At 44.0% G+C, this 22,102-nt stretch overlaps 1 protein-coding gene across 1 annotated transcript in view; it reads left to right on the top strand.

Annotated features, from left to right (window-relative positions):
• Nucleotides 1-16,205: 16,205 nt before the first annotated feature.
• SMARCD2 (SWI/SNF related BAF chromatin remodeling complex subunit D2) overlaps nucleotides 16,206-22,102 on the top strand; it is a 756,802-nt gene continuing 750,905 nt past the window's right edge. Inside the window, exon 1 of the mRNA XM_078645026.1 lies at nucleotides 16,206-16,760. Coding sequence (XP_078501152.1) covers nucleotides 16,581-16,760 — 180 coding nt within the window. The 5' untranslated portion in view covers nucleotides 16,206-16,580. The remainder of the gene's footprint in view (nucleotides 16,761-22,102) is intronic.

Here is a 22,102-nt window from a genome sequence, read left to right as displayed (position 1 = left end):
GGAAATAAAATTTGGCACCGACCACTAGCCTTTGATATGTATACTCAATGGAACCTATACTCATTCCACAAGGTTCACTGCCAGATTGATGAGGACTAGTTCAAAATTGCTTCACTGAAGAATGTGTCAGATGCTCATAAAGGCAGATTCCATTTGTCTAGTGTGAGAAGCTGGCCTGGTATATGATGTCCACTAATGTAAGTGTCCTATGAACAACACAGGGTCTTGACTCTTCACCCAGCAAGGCTAAGCCAGATGTAAGAAAAACAACAACACAAATGCCAGTATTGGAATTGACTTACTATTTTTTAGTCGCCCCTATATGAATAAAACATATTGGTCCGTTTTTTCTAACGTCCCTAGTTTGTTTATTTATTTATTTCACTAGTCACTTTAATTTTTTGTTTTGTGAAAAATACTCTTTGAAGGTACAAAGACAACAATATCCAATAGAAAACAATTACAATAAAGAATGATCACTGTACATATTTACAACACATCCAACCACCACTATTGACTAGTCCATACATCACACATTCTCACACGCATATATATGACAGAAACACAGTCCTTCTAGTCAACAATAAAACTAGAAGGACTGTGTTAGGACTAAAAGAAATTTAGCTCTTACTGTATATTTTCATGCAACATAGTCACATTAGGAAATGGAATAGGGTTCATGATATTGCTCATTGATATATTTTGATTTGGCAAAGGGCCATATTATATGTTTTTCTGTCACATATATGCGAAGAAGGAGCAACTTTGGGACCAGCAAGGTCAAGGGGACTCACCAAAGGCAGGGGAGTCCGGGCAGGCCCCGAGCAATCAGGGGAGCCCAAAAGTAACAAGTGTGACCATCAAGTGGATCCACAGGCCGGAGGCACTGGTGTCGCGATAGGACCTCAAGCAGCTAACCAAAAGATGCAGGCCACGATGCACACAATGCTGTGTGGCTGAATATCCTGGTCACTGGAGGTGCTCAATGTTGGGACTACTTGGAGCCCATAGATCTTTTTCCAAAGAAGCCAACAAGCCTTTGCAACTGCAAGTTGGACGCAGTAGCCAGGGGTTGGGATATAGCAACCCCCACGAGGGACGCTGGCCTCAAACTTGGTGAGAGGGTAGAGCAGGCCTCTGGAGCTGTGGAAAACCACCACCTGTGTTGCAGAGCCCACGGCGTCAGGAGGAGCTCAGGATCTGCAGACCGGTCAACTTAGTTGCGGTGCCTTCAAATGCAGGGGAGTGACTCCTTCACTCCAAAGGAGATTACTTCGGTTGTCTGATGCTTCACAGGTCTTGGAGGTTCCTCTATGATGCACAGGCACAGAAGATGCAGCAGACTGGAAGGGAGACGAAGTCAGGCCCAGGCGAAGTCAAGACAGTAAAAGTGCAGTGGTGTCTGATCTGAATCTTTTCCCACAACGAATCTAGGGACCTACACCCAGGTGAGCCCATAAGTACCCTCGAGAAAGGGTTTGGACAATTCAGGGGACCCTCCCAGGGGAGGGTCTGGACAGGGGGAGGTTACTCCCATGTCCTTTGTACAGTTTCACGTCCGAGCAGGAGCCAACGGGTCCCAGGACTGGTTTGAACTGGACTATGCACAGGGACACTAAATGTGACCCTCATGCAGACTTTCTGGGGCTGTCAAGTGCTCCCACCCAGCCATAATACACTAAGTCCTGTCTGGGAGGTAGTCACACCTCCCTGTGACATGATGCCGATTGTCTACTTTCCTCTGCTTGGACTTGGCTCAGCAGCAGGAGTGCAGAAATGTGTCTCTGGTCGGCAGCAACCATTTTGTGCTGTCTGGGTCTAGAAGGCTGGTACCGGGAAGACTGAGAGTCTAACGGAGGGCTCTTCCAGCGCTTGTAATCATACCTCCGACACCATCTACGGTGTGGGAGGTATGATTCCAACATGCTTGATACCAAACATGATAGGATTCATTGCAGCCATTTTTTAGATGGTCATCACGTATTTACACGGTGCCCCTCTATAGAATATATGGCGGCTACACTGATGACCCAGGAGAATGGACTCCGTTGGCTGAAGGGGTGTCCTGCTCATGCAGTGAGTGGCACCCTCTCACTTAGAACCAAGCACCCTGCCTTCAGAATTTGCAAAGGCCTGCTATAGGGGTGACTTATAGGTTTTAAGTGCTGTGACCCTTAGATATAGTAAACCTATATCTTTAGTAAGTGGAGCATTCACCAACTTACACAGGCTGCAATGGCAGGCCTGTAATTCCATTTTGAATGGTCTCTCATGAGTAGCATATTACATGCTTCAGCCCATGGGAGACCTCTGGGGTAACTATGCCCTGGGTACATTGGTACCATATACTAGGGACTTATGAGGGCACCCCAGTATCCGATCTGGGGTGTACATAAGTACTGAAGTAACCAATGTAATGAGAAAACAGATAGACCGAGGTCCTGATTAGCAGGATCCCAGTCAGACAAGTCAAAACAGCATCACATCAAGCAAAAAAAGTGGGGGTAACCATAAAAGTAGATCCTACTTTCCTACAACTAGTTTGCCAATTTGTGCCTGTGATGTTTTGATAAGAACGATTTTGAAGATAGTGAGTACTTAGTAGCAAATATGTGTTGGAGAGAATGTACTTATGTATCAGAACAGGAACTGAGAGAAGCAATGGAAGGACGCTGTGAGATTAAACAAGTATTGCACTTTGTAAAGGCAGATGGGCTGAGAGATAGTGTACTGTCTGCAGTCTTAAAGATGTTTCATTAGATAAAGGTAAAATTGTCCGTAAAATGTGGGCTGCTCTTCACACAAGACATGTTCGAGTCAGGAGTAAATTACAAGATTTACTACATGAAGCAGATCTGAGCATGACAATGAAAAAAAAACGGTTGCTGGGGCAAAAATGGTGGCCAGGAATGTCCTGCAATGTTGAGGTGAATACTGATGGTTCTACAGTTTGCTGACAATCGGACAAGGATCCGAAATCTAGTGTGCAACCCATGGCACGGATTGATATTTTAAACACGTTTGGGTTAGGAATAGATTTTCTGAGACCTTTTTACATTCTTCCAGCAGCACATAAATGTGTCATTGTGTTGGTGGATAAAGTGCTTAAGTGGTTGGAGGTGCATTTTTTTTAGGAACCATGCAACAAAGAGTGTCAATAGGTTCCTCACAGATTTTTTTTGTGATGGATGGCTGAGTGAGCCCTTCTGTTGGGCAACAATGTGCAGCTCACTTTCATGGTGATAGAGACGTTTGTGTCAGGGTTTAAAATTTAACACTGGTGGTGTAATTTAAACCACCCTTAGGGTAATGGAATTTCAGGGCAATGAGTACGTGTGTAAAATGGTTAAATCTGGGTGAGGTGGATTAGGGGTCGGCAGTGATGTTTATATTGTGGTCCTATTGCAATATTCATTACAGCACCACAGAAGTACCAATTTTCAGAGCATTGAGAGGAAGGAATGGTCAAGTTGTGGTCAACCCGGTATGGTTGAGTATGTGCCAGGTGGCAGAGTTGTTATCCATCATTGATGAAGAAGTGAGAGTATGAGTGCAGAAAATTCAATGCAAGAATAAAAGCACATATGAAGTGTTGAAGTGTGCCAGGAGATTCTGCATTGAAGTGGGTGAAATGGCAGATGCTGTTTATCTACTGAGCAATGGCTCATTCTCCACCAGCCTGGCATCAAATTAGAGGACATCCTCTTTCTTGGAAGGCTCCACTTACTCTTCCATAGCTAGGCTGAGGAAATGGAGATGATCCTGTCACAGGGAGCTGAGATGGATGCCGCGGACACCAGCAGACCGTCCATAGTTAAAGAAGAGCAAGTGGAGGCTGTGTACAAGCTGCCAGTGACATCTAGGGCATCTAAAGGGCCAGCCAATGACCAAGTGAAGCATTGTAACTGTGGCCCAGACCCACACTTGCCTGAAGCCTACCCAGCTAAAGGGAAGTCATGCTCCTGGTGTGGGAATATCAACCATTTCGCCTGTGTGTGTCGTAGAGCTGGAGGAGGGTGGAGGACACAACTCAAGTTTCGCCCAAACCCCACATTGAAGCGATTGGCCAACAACAATGAATTTGATAAAGAGCATGCCATGCGGACGCAAGGAGATGTCAATATCAGTGATGAAGGCAATGTCTTCATGATCTCCATCACACGCAATGTGAGTACTACAAGAATACCGCCACCAATGTGATGCATTCATGTAAACAGAGTCACGATCCAAACCCTGATTCAAACAGGAGCATTGGTCACAGAAAAGCAGCAATTCAAGGCGCTGAGCCCAAAACCATTCCTGACACCACCCTCGGCAAAGATCTATGAATATGGTGGCCATACCCCACTGCCCCTGGCGGGGGTGATATAGGTTGAGGCTGCCACTGTGACACAGTGAAACGCAAAATATTTCACATCACTAAATAGGGCACGGGCAAGCTAGTCTGCTGCCACACCACCAAGGACTTGGGGTTCATGTCCTCAACCAAACACATTCATGATGCACAGGCAGAGGAAGTGCTGATGGAGTGTTCACAACTCTTTGAAGGCCTCGGATGCCTAAAAGGCACATAGGTCAAACTGCATTTTGATTGATCAGTAAAGCCTGTCACCCTGTGGCACCGGCAGGTGCCCTTTCATCTATATTTCAAAAAGGGGGAGAAAAAGGGAAAAAGGAACCAGGCTCACCCTCCTATAATTAACAGTAAACATAAAACCTTGGTGAACAAAGGTCAAAAGCCCGGACCGTCAGTGTCTAGTATTCGCAACACTCACTGGAGTTGGAATCAATATGTTTATTTATAAGAAAGAAGAAAAAGAATTCTTTCTTGAGTCCCCTCACTCACCAGGGTTTCCCCAGGGTGACATGTTTCATCATTGGGGCCATCCTAGCCCTCTACGGACTGAGGCGTGCTGCGACTTGCGAACTACGTAGGAGCACTTATAAGTGATGGACTATGTGTGGTGCAAGTGGTGTTGTAAAGTGGAATGAACTAAACTATGCGAGTTAAAAATACCTTCCTAGTATGCTACAAATGATTTATTCTTGCTCCTGGGGGGTATATATATTAAAAACGGGGTAGAGAACTAGGGATCCTACTGGCAATGAGTCAGGTATGCCTAGTCACTTCTGTCAACATGTTTCGAGCTTCCCCAAGCTCTTCCTCAGGACTACACAGGGACCAGCCCTGTGTTCGCCACTCCTAAACCGTGCTCAAGGGAGGTATTTATAAAGAACAATATAAATGCTGCAATAATAAGGCATGCATTAGTACATAAGTAGAGATGATGGTCACGTAGTACATATAAAGGGACCTAGCTGAGCCCCATGGACTGCGGAGCGTTGCTCGTATCCTGTTCAATTTGAAAATCAGGATAGCGTGGTACAATCACCTATATTGCAACCTCCGGACCACAATTTTTTTTTTCTTATAAATAATACATATTGATTCCAACTCCAGTGAGTGTTGCGAATACTAGACACTGACGGTCCAGGCTTTTGACCTTTGTTCACAAAGGTTTTATGTTTACTGCCCTTTCACCTATGCCCGCTGGTGGAGGAGGAACTCTGAAAGTTGAAACAACAAGGGGTGATTGAGAAGGTCACTGGTACAACAGCATGTAAATTGCAGCACAGAAACCAAAGCAGTCAGAAACTATTTGTTTGTGCGTGGACATGAGGCTACCAAACGAAGCCATTCACAGATTTCGTCACATCACATCGACCATGGACATATTATCATTGAATGGTGCCCAGTGGTTTTCAAAACTTTCTTTAACTGCCAGCTATCATCACCTGAAACTGGACTCATCCTGCCGGTACTTAATGACCGTCTCCATCCATCTTGGTCTGGGGAGGTACTGGCAGTTGAACTTTGGCATATACTTGGATGCCAAAATCAAGGAGATGCTGTCTAGCCTGCCTGGAGTTCTGAACACAAGTGATGATACCTTGATTTACTCAACAACACTAGTGGAAATCACCAGCAACTCAGGGCCACGCTGCATTGTCTTGCGCACTACTGCATGACACTACACCAACAGAAGTGCATCTTCTTTCCCCGAGATGACCTTCATGTGGCCCCAAAGAAGGCAGATCCCATCCAGAATGTCCTGCAATATCACCGAAGTCGGGAGCTTCCTTGGAATGGCCATGTACTGCAGTCACTTCTTGCAGAACCCAGCCACAATATCCGAGCTGCTGAGGACACTTACAAGATTCAATGTAGCCAGGAACTAGGTTGATCATGCCACAATGGCTTACTTTGATCCTCAAATGTAGGAAATTGTGTTACTGGTTAAGAGAGTGAAACCCTTTTCAAGCAGGAACCACAATTCCTTTCAGGATGAGGTCACAAGCAATCCCAATATTAACCTATGCATAACCCTCTGGTAGTTTGGTATGAAAGCAGTAAGGCTTAACTTAGAGGCAATGTGGAAAATATGCATGCAGCACTTGAAATAGAAATAAAGCGAAAACAGGAAAAAAAAACACAACAATTTAGAGTAAGATTTAATAAGTTGTTTGAGACCAAAGTGACAAAAATTCAATCAGTAGGACCGGAGATATGTAATGTTATAGACTTCAGGTATGTATAGCGCCTAAAAGTACACGCACCACTTGTGATTATCTGGCAATGCGAGACGGGTGAAAATCAAAAGTTTAGGTTGACAGCAATGGCGCCTGAGCCGGATACAGGGACCAGGTTAGGGTAACTGAAAGAGTTACCTTCAAACGTCTAGCAAAAAGTTTTCCATTTGCGGTGAAGGGGGCCAGAGGAGCAGGGAAGGCGTTTTGGATGGTCGCTGCTGTAGCGTGAAGATTCTGTCGGGTATCGCAGATGGTTGTTGCTGGAGATTCACTTTGGCGGTCACTACAGGCTGTTAGGTCTCTACAGCAAAGTGCAGATCTCACAATACCAGAAATCGCAGGTGGTTGCTGTGGCGCAAATAGTCTGGCTCAACAGAACTTCCAGTCATGTGAACCAGGATACAAGCTACAGAGACCAAATGGTTAGGACAAGACAATGCCAACTTTCTAAAAGTTTCTTTTTTAGAATTGTGACTTACAATCCGATGTTACCATTATAAAGGGTTTTAAATTACAATTCTTTAGACACCAAAGTCAATATTCTCACCTGCTCCCAATTGAAAGTTATCACTTATTAAATGTAATAAGTTAATTCAATGTTATCCTGTGGTACAGGCAGGCCTTACATTACTGTAAAACGATTTTAAGAGTTTTTCACTTCTAAGGACATGCAAAAATTAAAAGTACAATTCCAACTTTTAAAAAACATGTGCACCCTGCAATATGGGCTATTTGGGACCTACCTTAGCAGTGACTTATATGTATTAAAATGGAAGGGTTATGCCTTGCAAAAATTTAATTTTGTCAGGTCAATACGAGAGTTGAAACTGCACACACAGGATGCAATGGCAGGCCTGGGATATGTTTAAAAGTCTACTTAACTAGATGGGTTCTGTGAGGAAAGGGGTGATGGGTCCCGATCCCTTACTAGCCGTTAGATATTTTAGCAAATATTATTCTGATACTTGTCCTTGACAGGGGGATACCCCCTATCCCCCTAAACATGAGCAAATTCCAAGGTGGGTGTCAGGGCAAGTCCAGGTAGTAGTATTATTTCAGAAAAAATTCCAATAAGCCGGATTCATTGTGATAGTTATTTTTATAGCCACTGTCACTGATAAAAGGACATCTGAGTGGGTGTGCAAAGAAGTGACAGAGAGCCAACACGTGCTTCGTCCCATTAGGTGTCCATCCGGCCTGGAGCTTCCTCGGGGCTGTACATTTAAACACGATGATTTACAAAGGGTGCAGTACCAAATGATAGAGGCATACAACAAGAAGAAGGTGGATCCAAAGGTAAAGTAAAGAGAGAGCATCATCATGGGTATACAGTGCAAATAAGGATACAAATAATATTAATAATGACATTATCACCAAAATAGAGACATGGAAGAGTAAGAAGCACAATAAAGCAGTGACATTCGGGGATGTGCCAGGTCCACAGACATAAACAGAGGACCATTTGTAAAATGACAATACAACAAATACACAGAGACAATTAAATATGTAAAACTATACGTGGTGGCAATTGTAAAATGACATTTCAACAAATACACAGAGAAAATTAAATATGTAAAACAATACGAGGTGGCAAGGTCAATTAAGGCAGGAGGAAGAAAATGATAAAAATTCACATCAATTGCATTAAATGGGAGAGAGATCAAACGATTTTTGGAAGCATGGTGACATAGGTGAGGGGGACAGTAATATCACGGCATAATTAAACATATATTGGGAGGACAGAGAGGTAAAACATCAAGCCAAGTTTGGTAATCAGGGAGGCAGATCGAGAGACATAGTGAGACAGGTCATGTATATACAGTGAGAAATCAATGTGCCAAGTGGAAAGAAGGTTGGAGTATATTTACATGACGGATTGAAGAATAAAAATCAAGGGTCCAGTCCAGATAGGGGAAAGAAATTAGATGTGGCACGGTTAGTAAAATGAGAACGATCCTCAAACAGATAAGTGACCTATTTCAGATTAAGCCTAACGGTCCGTTTTAAAGAAAAACGCCCTGTTCCTAAACAGAAGGTGAGACAAAATCTTGTGACGCTCAAATTGAAAAAGAGGCACTGGCCATCCGCTCCTTTCATCTCTACCTCTGCGGAAGGCAGGTGAGAGTAATCACTGACCACACACCACTCTTTGCTGGCACTTCCAGCCATCCCTGCCTAGAACTGAACGGTGGCCGGTCTCACTGCAGCTGTACACCTTCGATGTTGTATACAGGACAGGGGAATGGGACTTCCTGTCACATCACTTGTTGGAGTGTGGAAGGCATGGCAAAGATGACGAGTAGGCCCCTCCTTCCAAATGACTGAAAGTCAGGCGCACCCAACAACTGTACCCACAGAAGGCCAATCCCTGCATCCATGGACCCAACTTGGTATAGACTTTGGAGTTTTCCGGATGTGTTGATGACAGTAGTACTTCTGGATAGTCACTCTAAATACCTGGTGGTAGAGCTAACAACATCCACGTCATTCCCAAGGGTGAAACTCATCCTGCAGAAAGTATTTGCCATGTCTGGTCTCCCCAGTGAGATAAAGACAGATAATGGACCAACGTTCCAAGGCCACGAATTCAAAGACTACTTGTCTGCCCAAAGGATCCATCACTGAAGGACAACACCCCGATGGCTCCAGGCCAACGGGGGAGTACAACATTTCATGCACACACTCAATAAGACACTTTGGGTTGGAGTGGCACAACGGGAAGACCCAGAATACTGTCTAAAGCAATTCCTAATAGCATACCGACACACTGCTCACAGCACAACCACGTCGACTTATTAATCTCATGTTTAGTAGGCCTACCAGAGACACTATTCCTGTATGCCCCGAGTGCCAACCAGCCTCCATGGACACAGGGTCAGCACAGGACAAAAGGAGAGCGACGAATGACTAAGGTAGTCGGTAAAGGAGGTCAGAAGTCTCCTTACTGAAAATCACAGACTGGGTGCCAATATACGATTAACACCCGGGGGTGGAAGGACGGAGATTAGAACACTTTTTTAAAGTGACCCATGGCAAGTTACATGGGTGGATGCGACCTGGAACGTGTCACTGTTTAACAAAAGTGAGCATTGGCAGCACCACGGCCGTGCTCAGGGATGAATCTTCTGAAATCGACTGGGGCCGAACCAACCGTAACAATGCGGTCAAGCAAGATGAAGTCAGCGTGAGTGTTTGCGCTGCTCGGTTGCTCACGCAGGATGCGTGACTGATCGACTAGCTAAAGGAGTCGGAATTTTGATGTATAGAAGACTCCCTCTTAACACTCCCCGGACTAAATCCGACTCACTGGGGAGATGGGTCATCACTGAGTGCCAGCTTCCCAACAACTTTTCCCCAGGGGTTTTTAACCTGGTCTCAGGCGAATTAGCACACTGGCCTACCCCTATCATTCTGTGTGGGGATCTTAACCGCATGCGTGAGGAATTCCGCTCGCACGCTGAGATTTTTAAAACCGCACTTTACGTGACGAGCTGGGCTCGTCATCAGCGTGCGAGGAGGCTACCTCATGACAAGCCCAGCTCGTCATCAGCGTGGAAGGGGTGGCTTGGGACGAAACGCGTCGGCTGTACATTGTATTGAATAATTGAAAATAAAGACTACTTGAAGATTAACAACATCTCGCTAACGAAAAACATTCTTTTTTGTTCATTAATAACATTTGAGTCTGTTTCTTGCTTTTTGTGGTGCACCTTTGCGGTTGTTTGATTAATATTCATCTACCCTGTAACTGGGAGGCTGACAAGAAATGAAAATACAAAGGCAGGAAGCCTCGGGTTTTTCAGGCCCTAGGCAATCTTGCTCAGGCCCATGGACTGAGGGATATCTGGGCCAGCTTAAACCCCACTCAGCCCGCCCACACGTTCTTCTCGGCTCCGCACCAATCATTAGTCAGACTAGATTACTTCTTTGTTTCATCTTTAATTGCTAACAATTGCTCAATTGACACTGCACCTCGCTTCATGTCTGATCATAACCCCCTTATTCTCAACATCAAGGGGTTTGGGAAATGGAAGGAGGCGCCCAAATGGAGCTTTGAGAAAGCGCTCTTATATGATATCAATTACCAAACACACATGCAAGGATGGCTTCAGGAATTCCAGGAAATAAATATTGGCTCTGCCTCCTTAAGGACTGTCTGGGACACCTTAAAGGCAGGGATTAGGGGCGAAACTCTTAGGTTCTCAGCCTTTAAGAATAAAAAAGAGAAGCTTCTGATTGGTGACCTACAGGGCAAACTTAGGATAGCAGAAACTAAACTGGCCCAACTAATTCAAGCGGGACAAGATACCAAAGCTTTCCAAAATAAAGTAGTTCTTGTCAAAGCTGAAATAGGGGCAGTTTTTGCTGAAAAAAATGCAGCTAAGTGGGCATGTGCACGGGAAAAAAACTATGAGTGTAGTGATAGTATCGAACACCATCTGGCCGTTAGGACTAGACAACAAACCACCAGTAGTGAAATACATGCAATAAAACTTCCTTCTGGGTCTGAGACCAACGACTCTAACTCCATATGGAAAGGATTCCAGGAATTTTACACCAAGCTGTACACAGAAGAAAATCACAAGTCCACTGAAACACTTGAAAGCAAGATTACTAACTATCTCAGCGAGATCGATCTTAAACGGCTCAGCCCGATAATAGCGAGCTACTAGACCTCACTCCAACCTGGGAGGAAATCCTGGAATCCCTTTTAAGTCTCCCAGATGGGAAAGCCTCAGGCCTGGATGGCATCCCGGTGGAGTTCTATAAGATCTTTGCCCCTCAAATCAAAACAACTTTTTCAGGGGTAGTAACATCTATTTTCAATGGGCCCCCTCTTGGTCGAATGCCAGAATATCCATATTTCCAAAAAAAGATAAATCTCCATTAGAGATGAGCTCCTATAGGCCCATCACTCTTATCAACTGTGACTCCAAAATCTTTTCCAAAGTACTGGCGTCTAGAATCTCCCTCGTTGTCGAGTCATTAGTGTATGAATGGCAACATGGCTTTATTCCAAAAAAGGGGACAACAGAACACGTCAGGCGGGCCATCACTCTGTTCGACGCCGCCCAAGCGGCAGAGACCCGATGTCACTAACATTGCTCGATGCCGAAAAGGCATTTGACCGGGTCTCCTGGCGATTTTTGTGGGCCGTTATGAGCAGGATGGGATTTAGGACAAAGCTCACACAGGCGGTGCAGGCACTCTATCTTGAACCCACGGCCTGTGTATCCATACACGGGCAATTCACCGGCCAGTTTAACATCTCTCGCGGTACCCGGCAGGGTTGGCCCTGCTCCCCTCTGTTGTTCGCTCTTTACTTTGACCCATTTATCAAACAAATTGAAAGAAACATTGACATTTTATCGGTCAGCTTCCAGGGCACTAACCCTAAAATCTTGGCCTCCGCTGACGATCTGGCCATAACCTCTCCTGACCCCGCGAACACTATACTAGCGCTAGAAAGGGAGGCTAAAATATTTAGGAGACTATCCGGATACGCCCTGAATAAAAACAAAACACAAATAATGGTACACAACCAAATTACCTGGGTAGACGGCAGGGTAGTATCAAAGGCTAAATACCTTGGGGTTTGCATCTCATCCAATATAGACGAAATTGTGAGAGACAACCTAACACCTCTTGCTGCTCATACCAAAAAGGCCCTAAAACAAATTGACAATCTTCACCTAACTCTCATGGGCAGATGCAATGTCATAAAAATGACATATTTTCCTAAACTTCTTTATTTCTTCCGTACCATAACCCTGGAATTTAGCAAAGCAAATCTGCTTAAATTCCAACAAATCTTAACACAATTTATTTGGGCATTCTCCCAACCTAGACGGGCACTAAAGCAGCTTTCGCTCCCGAAAGAACGAGGAGGCTGGTCCTTTCCCAACATCATATTATACTACTGGGCCTCAGTGCTGCAGTACAGCTCTGAACTAGTGAGGGAACCACCCTTCCCTCCTGCACCTGGACCTCCTTCGCCCTTTCAACTTGTGCTGGGCGCACAGCACTGGGAATGCTTGCTCCGAGAGATGTCCTTTGGATACTACAAGCGCTTGCGGTTTAAGACCCTAATGAACTCTTACAAAGTCTTTCGCAACATCCCCAGAACCTTTGGGCTGGGTAGATTCAACTACTATTCTCCCACTCTTAACAATAGCAACCTACCAGCTATCTTAGGAAAGTCCTACTTTTCCGACTGGTATAAGACTGCATCACAAAACTAGGGGACCTGATCACCAGTGAGGGAGTCAAATCTTTCTCAAACTTACAAGCTAAATTTAGTCTGAAAAACCAAGATGCCTTCAGGTATCTTGCCATTTACGATTTTCTTTCTAGGAAGGTTGGGGGGGGGGGCATTGGGTTTAAGGAAGTTGAGCTTCTTAATACACTGCGCAACGCCTCGACCCCCCGAGTTGGTCTTATATTTAACATCCTTAATAGGCAAGCCCCAGATGATTTACATACCATCGCAGACAAATGGCACGTAAAACTTGATTCCCCGCATAGTATCTTTTATAACTCTTTAGCCCTCTCACAAAATTTTTTACTTTCAGCCAAGCTGCAGGCACAACACTTTAAAACTATTGTTTTTTCTGTTCATTACCCCTAGTAAGATCGCTAAGTGGGGAGTAGGCAAAGGGACATTATACCCTCGGTGCTCTGATTTCGGGTCCGACTCAGTCCACATTTTTGCAACTTGTCCGAAACTTGCCTCAACACTTTTTCGTATACAGGAATTGTTAAGTGAAATCACTAATCAGTCCATTTCATTAAACCCTACAGTTATCTTGATGGGGACCCAGTGTGAATCCCCCAGGATCAAAAGCGATGGACTAGTTTTTATTGCCATGGCAGTTTGGAGGATTTGTGTTGCCTCCGCTTGGCTGGATTCTGACCCCCCTTCATTTTCTCAGTGGTTGGCCAGACTAGTGGCCACGTCCCATTTGGAAAAAGTTGTCTATGCTAAAAAGGGGCGTAAGAGTCGGAAAAAGGGCCTGGAGGTGTGGGAAAAACTATCCTCATGGCTGGAGAAACCGGGGCATTAGGATAATCTTTTTCTCTTTATTGTTTCTAGCATGTACTGCCTTTTTACTTCTTTCTGCCCTTTTTTCTTCTCCTTTTTTCTTCCTTTCTTCCCTTCTGCTTCTCTCTTCGTTATTCTTCTTTTTTTTTCTTTCTTCAAACCAGACAGCTATGTGCCACCTAGATTTCTTGCTTTTTCTCTTTTGCCCTTTTTTTCCTTCTTTTCTTTTTTCTTTTTTTTGCGCCCGTCATCTCTTTTCAATACACTGTTGTTTCTTCTTTGTGGTGGGTGGGAGCGTTGAAATGTCATACCTATGTATTCTTTTTTTGTTATCATGGCTTAAAATAAAAAAAGTTAAATTTTTTATTTTTTTTTAAATGAAATCGACTGGGGCCCAGGCACCGAGAACACGCCAGAAGGCGAGACCAGTCCTGCAAGGAACACCACCATCTACCGAACACGAAAAGCCAACTGATGGGAGTAACATGGCCGCATCGGGCTGTCAGGAGGACGAGCTGACAAGAAGTAGTCGATACCATCTGCAGCCCAATTAGCCAACCCAACATAACACTGAAAGACTATGTGTAAGAACTCAGATGACACCTAGCTAATCTTCTCCCTGTCCACCAAGGAGGCATCTAATGTGTCATCTCTCCAGGTAGGGCTGCAAAAGATAGCTAGACAGACTACTTTGCCAGTTACCTAGAAAGGCCCCCATTCCAAGTTCTCTCCACGACCATCATTGGCTTAGGATGGAGAATCGCACTAAATTTAAAGCCCAATGCTATATGCATAGAATTAAATCAGGTGCAGCGCCACAGTATCTCAGTACTTTGGTACACCCTTACCTCCCCACGCGTCTTCTTTGATCCTCTACTCAGGCAAAGTTTCAAGTCCCCAGGATCAAACAAGTACGTATGGGTGGTCGGTCTTTTGCTTGCTTAGCTCCTTCATTGAGGAATTCTCTTCCCTTACAACTCCGGCATGAACCTATTTACTAAAAATTCCGCAAAGACCTAAAAACATGGTTATTTAACCAATAGGGTAGCTCTGTCTTCTTGCGTGGGTCCGATAGTGCCTGGGAACCTCCGGGTAGCTGTGCGCCTTAGAAATTTAATAATAAAATAAATAAATAATAAAATAATAGGTCTCCATGCCTACGAAGGCCAAGTATCGGGCAAAACGGTGCATTATAATAAGTGATCAAAACCTCGCCTCACTAAACAAATGTTTAACTACTCTCCCATTTTAAACATCCCCTCCCGCCCCCCAACAGGACAGACCCCAAACCATCATCCAAATATTCATTCCTCACCATCCCCTTTCCTCCCATTCACTGTCTTTCACAGGTGACCCAACCATTGCGCTCCTGTGTTCCCTCTGCCAAGAACTACCCTGCAAGGTCCCCAACCCTTCTGGCCTGCTCCGAGCACCTCCATTTCTGCCACCGGCCCCATGAGTGACAATTAACTAGTCCCAACCTGCACAAACGACCCAAAAAAGCTGCCCCAAACTCTGTAGATCCTGAGAAAACTGAAGCATGGGGTGAGTGAGAAGAGACAAAGAAACAGCCCTGCCCTACCTACCAGGGTCACACCGAGCTAAGCTGTGCCTAACTATCACCAAACATTCCTAAATACCAGATAACCCCCTCCCGAACCTAATAACACCATCATGGACCCCCAGGGCCTGGACTGTGCCATCCGCCACGGCACCCAGGGGCGGACATCCTACATATCCAACCCCAAAGAGCCTCCATAAGATGTGCTTGTCAACCAACTTTGGAAGGAAAGTCGACCCGGCCCCTGTCTTGGCCTGTTGATGTCAAACGCACCCCCTGGGCCGGACGTGGCACAGGGGTTATAATAATTGGGTTCTAGGCCTGTCGTGGCCACTGCCACACAGAGCTGCCACAAGTGTTGAAGGTATATATCCATCACAAAATCTATTGTTCTGATTTTCCCAACAACACATATCTGTGTAGCACAATACACTCCTGCACCCTCACATCATTCTTGTGTGCCCTGAAATTTCTCCGAGTATTTCGCCTCACACCTTTATGCCCCTGTACATCTTACTACTGTAGTGGCCCAGAGACTCGGGGTAGGTTGCTAGGCCTGGAGCGGGGGGGGGGGGGACGGGAAAGGAATAACACTTTAACTCAAGATTTGTACTGAAGTGAAGTTCGAATACGACAGGATGAAAAACGTGTAACGTTCAGCAAACAAGCGGGGATAATAATAAACAAAGTCTATACAAAGGGTTTTTCGATGGTGGAAAAGTGAACTGGAGGCGGGGCGCCGAGGCACAAGGGCGTGCCTCAGTAGAGAGGAGCTATGTGTTGAAATCTGTAACATACTGCAAGGGGTGCCCTTCGGTAGTCCGAGTGGCGGTAGTTTATACATGTGGTGAGCTGTGATATACAGAGACGAGCTGCGGTTCAAAGTGTTGGAGTGGTGTGCACGCTACAGGTTTGAAGTGGTATCGAGGTGCACAGGTGTCCTGTAGTACGGAGTTTACGGCAGCAGCGAGCACGAGGTTTCCAGGAGGAGGGCTGAGGGGAGGGCACAGTGTTGTTGAAGCAGCTTCCTGGTTTGAAGATGACACCAGGCGCAGCACCAACTTTCAAAATAACTTCCTATTAAATAAACACCTCCCGCCTCCCCTCACACACAGACACGGCCGAGTGCGCGGAGCTCAGCAGTGGGGAGATCCTCTCAGCCGGGGTCAAGGGCTCTCTGCTGGCGACACACAGCCGGAGCTGGGCTGGTGCCCTCGGGAGTGCCCTGCACTCCTGACTGAGCGGCGCGACTCTCGAGCCCGTCACCCTCCCGAGGAGGGGCGCAGCGACGAGTCCCGCGAGAGAGAGAGCCTCTGCCGGGCTCTCACCTCCAGAGCGTCTCTTCCCCGATAGAACCGGGCATCGGACAGTAACGGCAGTTCACCGATGTGCGCTGCGCGAGGAATAGTAGGGGGCTTCCCTCAACCCCCGCCCGGCAGCCCCCTGGCCTCCGCGCTGCTGCAGGGAGTTCCGCCGGCCCAGGGTCCCCCTCCGGGGGCGATGCGGAGCCCCCTCGGGGCAGGTGGAGGGTATCGCCCAATGCCGGGCCCGGCAGCGCACTACCAGGTAAGGCCCACGTGCGTCTTCGTCTGAACGAGCCGTTTACTGTAACGTTTGATGTCAGTCCTTGCCTTCCACCTTCCTACCTGCGTTTCCTCTCTGAGCCCACCTGCCAGTGTACGCTGATTGTACTGTCTGCCTGCGCTTCGACAGTCTCACCTCACCAGTGCAGCGTGTGTCCACCTCAGTCACCTGCTTGCACCCGCTTCAGCGCTGCTGACTCTTTTCTACTCATTCGTGTTCAGCTACACGTGTTGTCGCCATCTCTGCCAACCCATGGCCTCTTTTGTTGTATATTTTAAATATGCGAGCTCACCAACAACCTCCCATACGAAGCCGTGCCTTCTGCCTCAAAACACGTATGCACAATACGAACTTTTACTACTCACTGGTGAGTTGTATTAAAAAAAAAAACTACGTTATTTCCTAAACACAACTCATAACTAGTAATCAACCAATATCTTAAACTTCATAGTGAGGAAGATGTTTGTTTTAAACTGTGAAGTTTCTCCCACGTGGCGATGCAAATATATCTTGATAACCGGTAATTCGACAGAATATATTCCTAATAAAGGTTTATATCCCCTGGTGAGGGACAGTGTTCCTCAGTGAGGAGATGTCTCTTTATGAGTGACATTGCTTTGTAATAAATGAGCATCATGTTCAAATGAGGAACAATGACTTGTAAAGCCGTCCAAATTTCCCACACATAGCACAGTAACAATACCAAAAACAGAAGTATTTCCTGATAATAAGCATATTACTGAATGATAGTGCCTTGTAGTGACAACAGTGGCTCCTAAAAATACATTACCCAATGAAGAATGGCAGTTTTACTCTGAGGACTAGTTTTCCTAAGATGTAAAGGGAAGCTCTACAGGAGGTATATCTGTTGAGAAGCTGCTATGTCAGACAATCAATATGGGTGCCGCTATTCTTTCGCAATATATTCAATGTAGAGTTGCTTCGGTAATTCCAATACAGTGGTTTTTAGTAATGTGACAAATGCTGTGGACAACTTGACATGCCAGTTTCTAATATATTGTTTCTATTTTCTCCTTTTACCTTTGTGTAACTGTATGTCTATTTGTTGGCAAAATTACTAATGTACCATTGGCATGCGTATTTATGTTAGCCATTGAGAATAGGCAAAGGATCAATAGTCCTGAAGATGAACTCTTAATTAATTGAAGTTTGAAACGTCGTCGACAACATACGCAAATGTCACTAATCTATTGAGAATTTTTGTGTGCATATGTGTATTTTATGAATGGTCTGTATATAATTTATGCCAATCAGACTGCCCCTTGTTTTGCCTACAATTTATGTTGTATGTCCCCTTTGGTGGTGTTTAGTCGGGCACCGGCTGGTGTCCCACTTACATTTTTTAGATTTTGATATGAATAATCATCCAATAGAATAAAACTGTCCGGCTGGACATCAATATAGAACTATCTAGTCTATGTTCATTGAATTGATTTGTCTGTTTAGGGACCATTGTCTCTGTTAAAAAGACAATCAATATATAGCATTGCAATAGTCAAAACAGAGAAGCATTAGTATAAGAACACCTTAGAGAGGTAATCTCTAGACCAAAACAGATGAAGCCTAGATAAAGCACAGTCTGGACTAAAAAAGGACGTTTTGGTACAGATTCAGAGCACAGGAGCAAGGTTCTGGTTTGTATCAACTATAGTTGTAATAATGCAGTGTCTGTTTTCTTCTTTTTTAAATCTGTATGTTTCAGTAATAAAGATGCAGATGCATGGTAGAATAATCCTGGGCTATATGCTAAAACAGTTTTTTCAAAAAAATTAAATTAATCAATCATAAGTCAACCATATTAAAACGTCATGTAGCTGTTGAGAAGACAGATATACTGTAGCTCTGTAGTCTAGAGACAGTCCTTATTCTGAGACCTAGAATTTGGATTATTCATGTATTTTCTTCCTCTTTCTCATTTAAAATCTCTTATGGTCAGTGTGTTGCACTAGAAACCCATAACTGTTCTCACCATCTCACCCATTGATCTAATGTTAACGTTTGATGGCTTAACGTTGAGAAACTGAAGGTTGCATGCAGCTAGTTAATTCTTTACATGTATTATTATTTACAATTGCAATTATATTTGTGATCACGAGAAGCATAGTTTACTAGGAGAACTTAAAGTGAAGATTTTGTTCCAAAACTTTATGGGCCAGATGTAGGTAAATTCAATGTTGTGAGTCCTTAATAGCGATTTTTACAGAATCGCTATTAATGACTCGCAAAACTGAATGTATGTAGGAATCGCAAACAAATTTGCGATTCCTTAATATTCCTTACTTGCAAATCGCAAATTGAGATTCACAATCAAGGAATACCATCCCATTCATTCCTATGGATAGGCTTTGTGCCCGCAATTTGCGAGTAACCAAGAGGCACTCGCAAATTCCGGGCGCAATTTCAAGGGTGCAAGGGTTCCAAAAGGACACCCTGTTGCACCCCTGAAATGGGCATGTGTGCACATGTGGTGCACATACATGCCCTAAGGGCATGAATGTGCGTCACATGGCACTTAAAAAAAAGTGCTTTTTTAAAGGAAGTCGCTAATTACCACCAACTTGAAGTTGGTGGTAATTAGCGATTCCTTAAGGCTAAAGTGCACTTTCTTTTGTGCTACTTACATTGCATTTAAGGAATCGCAATTTGCGATTCCTTTAGATTCCTTATTTTGCGATTAGGTTTAATCTTACCTACATAGCTCAAAGCCAAATTGCGATCGCAAAGGCTGAAATTCTGCGAATTTCGGTGTTTGCGGTCGCTATATGGCTTCCTACATCTGGCCCTAAATAATTGGTTTATAAAAGATATTGTCCTAATGTTGATTGCTTGTTCAAATAAATCAGACCAGCAGTTTTTTTTAGAGCGTTAGCATTTTGTTTTATTCAGAAAATAAACTGATAAAGTAGAAATCTAGAGCTTGTCAAATGCTGAAATCATGGAGTTACAAGCTGTTGAGGTGAAACTAGTTTCCTAAAATAATGTAGAATATTTAATCAAAAGAAGTGTCATGAAAAATATTTAATTGAGGTAAATGACTTGAAGGTTAGTAAATCATATTTAAATATCAATTTGAAAAACGTCAAATGTTGGTAGGTAACAGCAGTTTGTAAAAAAAACTGGTGAGAAGCAACAGGATTTGTTTCTGCTGGTTATTAAACCTTTAAGCTAATTGTATTTGCATGCCCACTGCTTGTAAAGTGGACTTCTTTACACACCATTGGAGTGATTTCTGTTTGGTCCAAAGTATCTGATTCTTTAGTAGCATGTGATGTGATGAATTCTTACTTCCCATACTGTTAAATGATTTCATCTAATGAATATCTGTTATGTTACTGGTTTTGAGTACACAATAGTGTTTGCAAGTTCTTGTACCCTTTGCGCTTTTCTGGTGCCATTGGAGGTTGTCCTCTGCAGTTGGTACCCTTTGTTAGAACACGCTTCTAAATGTAACAATGGTTATGTGTTCAAACTGTTCTGAAGTTTATCGGATGTATGTCTGTAGAAGTGTTTTGATAGCCGTAGTGGATGGGGGTGCAAATGCGATAGTGCGGTCTTGAGATCTTTCTCCAAATCATAGCATCTAAGAGGTTGGTAAGTTGGTAACAGTTTATTGTTGACGAGCTTGTGGAGAGGCACCTGCGCGCCTTGAGAGGTACTGTGAACAGAGAATATTTGGCAGCCTGCTCAGCAACCCCCAATATTTGAAATGCCTAATCTCTACTGACGACGGATAAAAATCCAGAAACACTTGTATAGAGATGGTCAGCACCAATCTGCACCTACCTGGTGAAACACTCGAGAAACGTTGTAAGTACATACACTTGGCGAACTGCATTCACCATAATGCCTAGTGGCGAATCTGCTGGGAGGAGAAGCAGTGTGATCCCACATTTGTTTACAGTTTATTGATATGTTTTATTAATATAGATTCATCAATTTGAGTCCGCATAAGAAAATAGTCAGTAGAGTGAGACAATTTAGGATAATGTTTGAGTATACATAGTCGTCCGTATAAGTACATGTTATAGAGGTGCTTCCTTGACAGCATAGTCATTAAGTATTGCTAGATGCAGTTACATTGATACTTCTGCTGCTCTGCTGCAATCCACAATTTATTGAATGTCTGTACACAAGTGTCTGCTACCAGTTTAAACAAATGAGTAGGGGATCCACTGCAGTTTGATTAGGTTGTTTTGCTGCATGCCTTTACATACTTTTCATCACAAGCTTCATCTATCATTGCCTATGGAAGTATTCACTGGAAACTCCAATAATCTTGTTTAACGCTATTTTGTTTGTTGCATCTCTTGAGCAATGGAGAAAGTTATACTGTGTTTCATTTTTAGGTCAAAAAAACTTTGGCTGAGCGCCAAGTAAGGCTGACAGATATCAGTGGCATGCCGAAACATCAATTACCAGGGATAGAAAGATTGACTGTCTTGAGTAATTGTTGTATCCATGTCTTTAGTCATTGATAAAACCAACATTGTGGCCTCATTTCACTCAAGACCAGAGCTTAATGCTGTACTGCCCCACTCTTTGTGTAACTCCCTATGCGATCCTCTAAGGCCTTTCAATGTGGCTCTTGCTTTGATGTTTTTCTATTTATTTTGCAACATTTTTAGTGTTTTACTTCATTTGCTTTGAAAATTTGCAGTCACTACAGTTACTTTTTTAGAAAAAGCTTCTATTCAGCTAACTAGTTTCTCCTGGTTTGCTTTAATTGTATGTATGTAGCTGTAATATATTTTCTGTATTTTTCTTATAATTTATGTTTATAAAATTATTAGATTTAAAAAAAATTCTAGTGATGTTACATGATATTATTATATAACATATCTCCTAACATTTATGATGTGCATGACAATGTGGGAATTCATTCTTCAATACATTTGATTTTTACTTACATATCCTGTTTGGGAAGCATTTGGTACCTATGTATACTCTGGGGCTTATTACTATGTCAGTGGTTGGACTTATGAATTTGGATTGGACTGCTGTGCTGGCGGTCAGGAAGCTCTATGTTTACTCGGCAGCTTATGTTGCAGCCCAGGAAAAGGGCAGCTGCACAAGCCGCAGTGTAAACATAGCACTTTTGAACATCAATGCACCGTGTGCCATGCACCATTTGGTGCATGGTGCATTGATGCGTGTGGGGGCACTACATGTGCCCACAGGACCACTTTTCAGTGGCCCACTAAAGACGGGTCCTGTTTGGGGCACCCAAAGTCTGTTTCCAACAGCTTTTTATTTGCGGTCGGACCGCCATAAAAAGGCTGTCAGAAAGGTACATCGTAAACCCT

The sequence above is a fragment of the Lissotriton helveticus genome, chromosome 5_1 (genome assembly GCF_964261635.1).
Source record: "Lissotriton helveticus chromosome 5_1, aLisHel1.1, whole genome shotgun sequence".
Lineage (NCBI taxonomy): Eukaryota > Metazoa > Chordata > Amphibia > Caudata > Salamandridae > Lissotriton > Lissotriton helveticus.
Note: the sequence above shows the minus strand (reverse complement) of the source record. Positions and strands in the feature narration are given on the sequence as shown.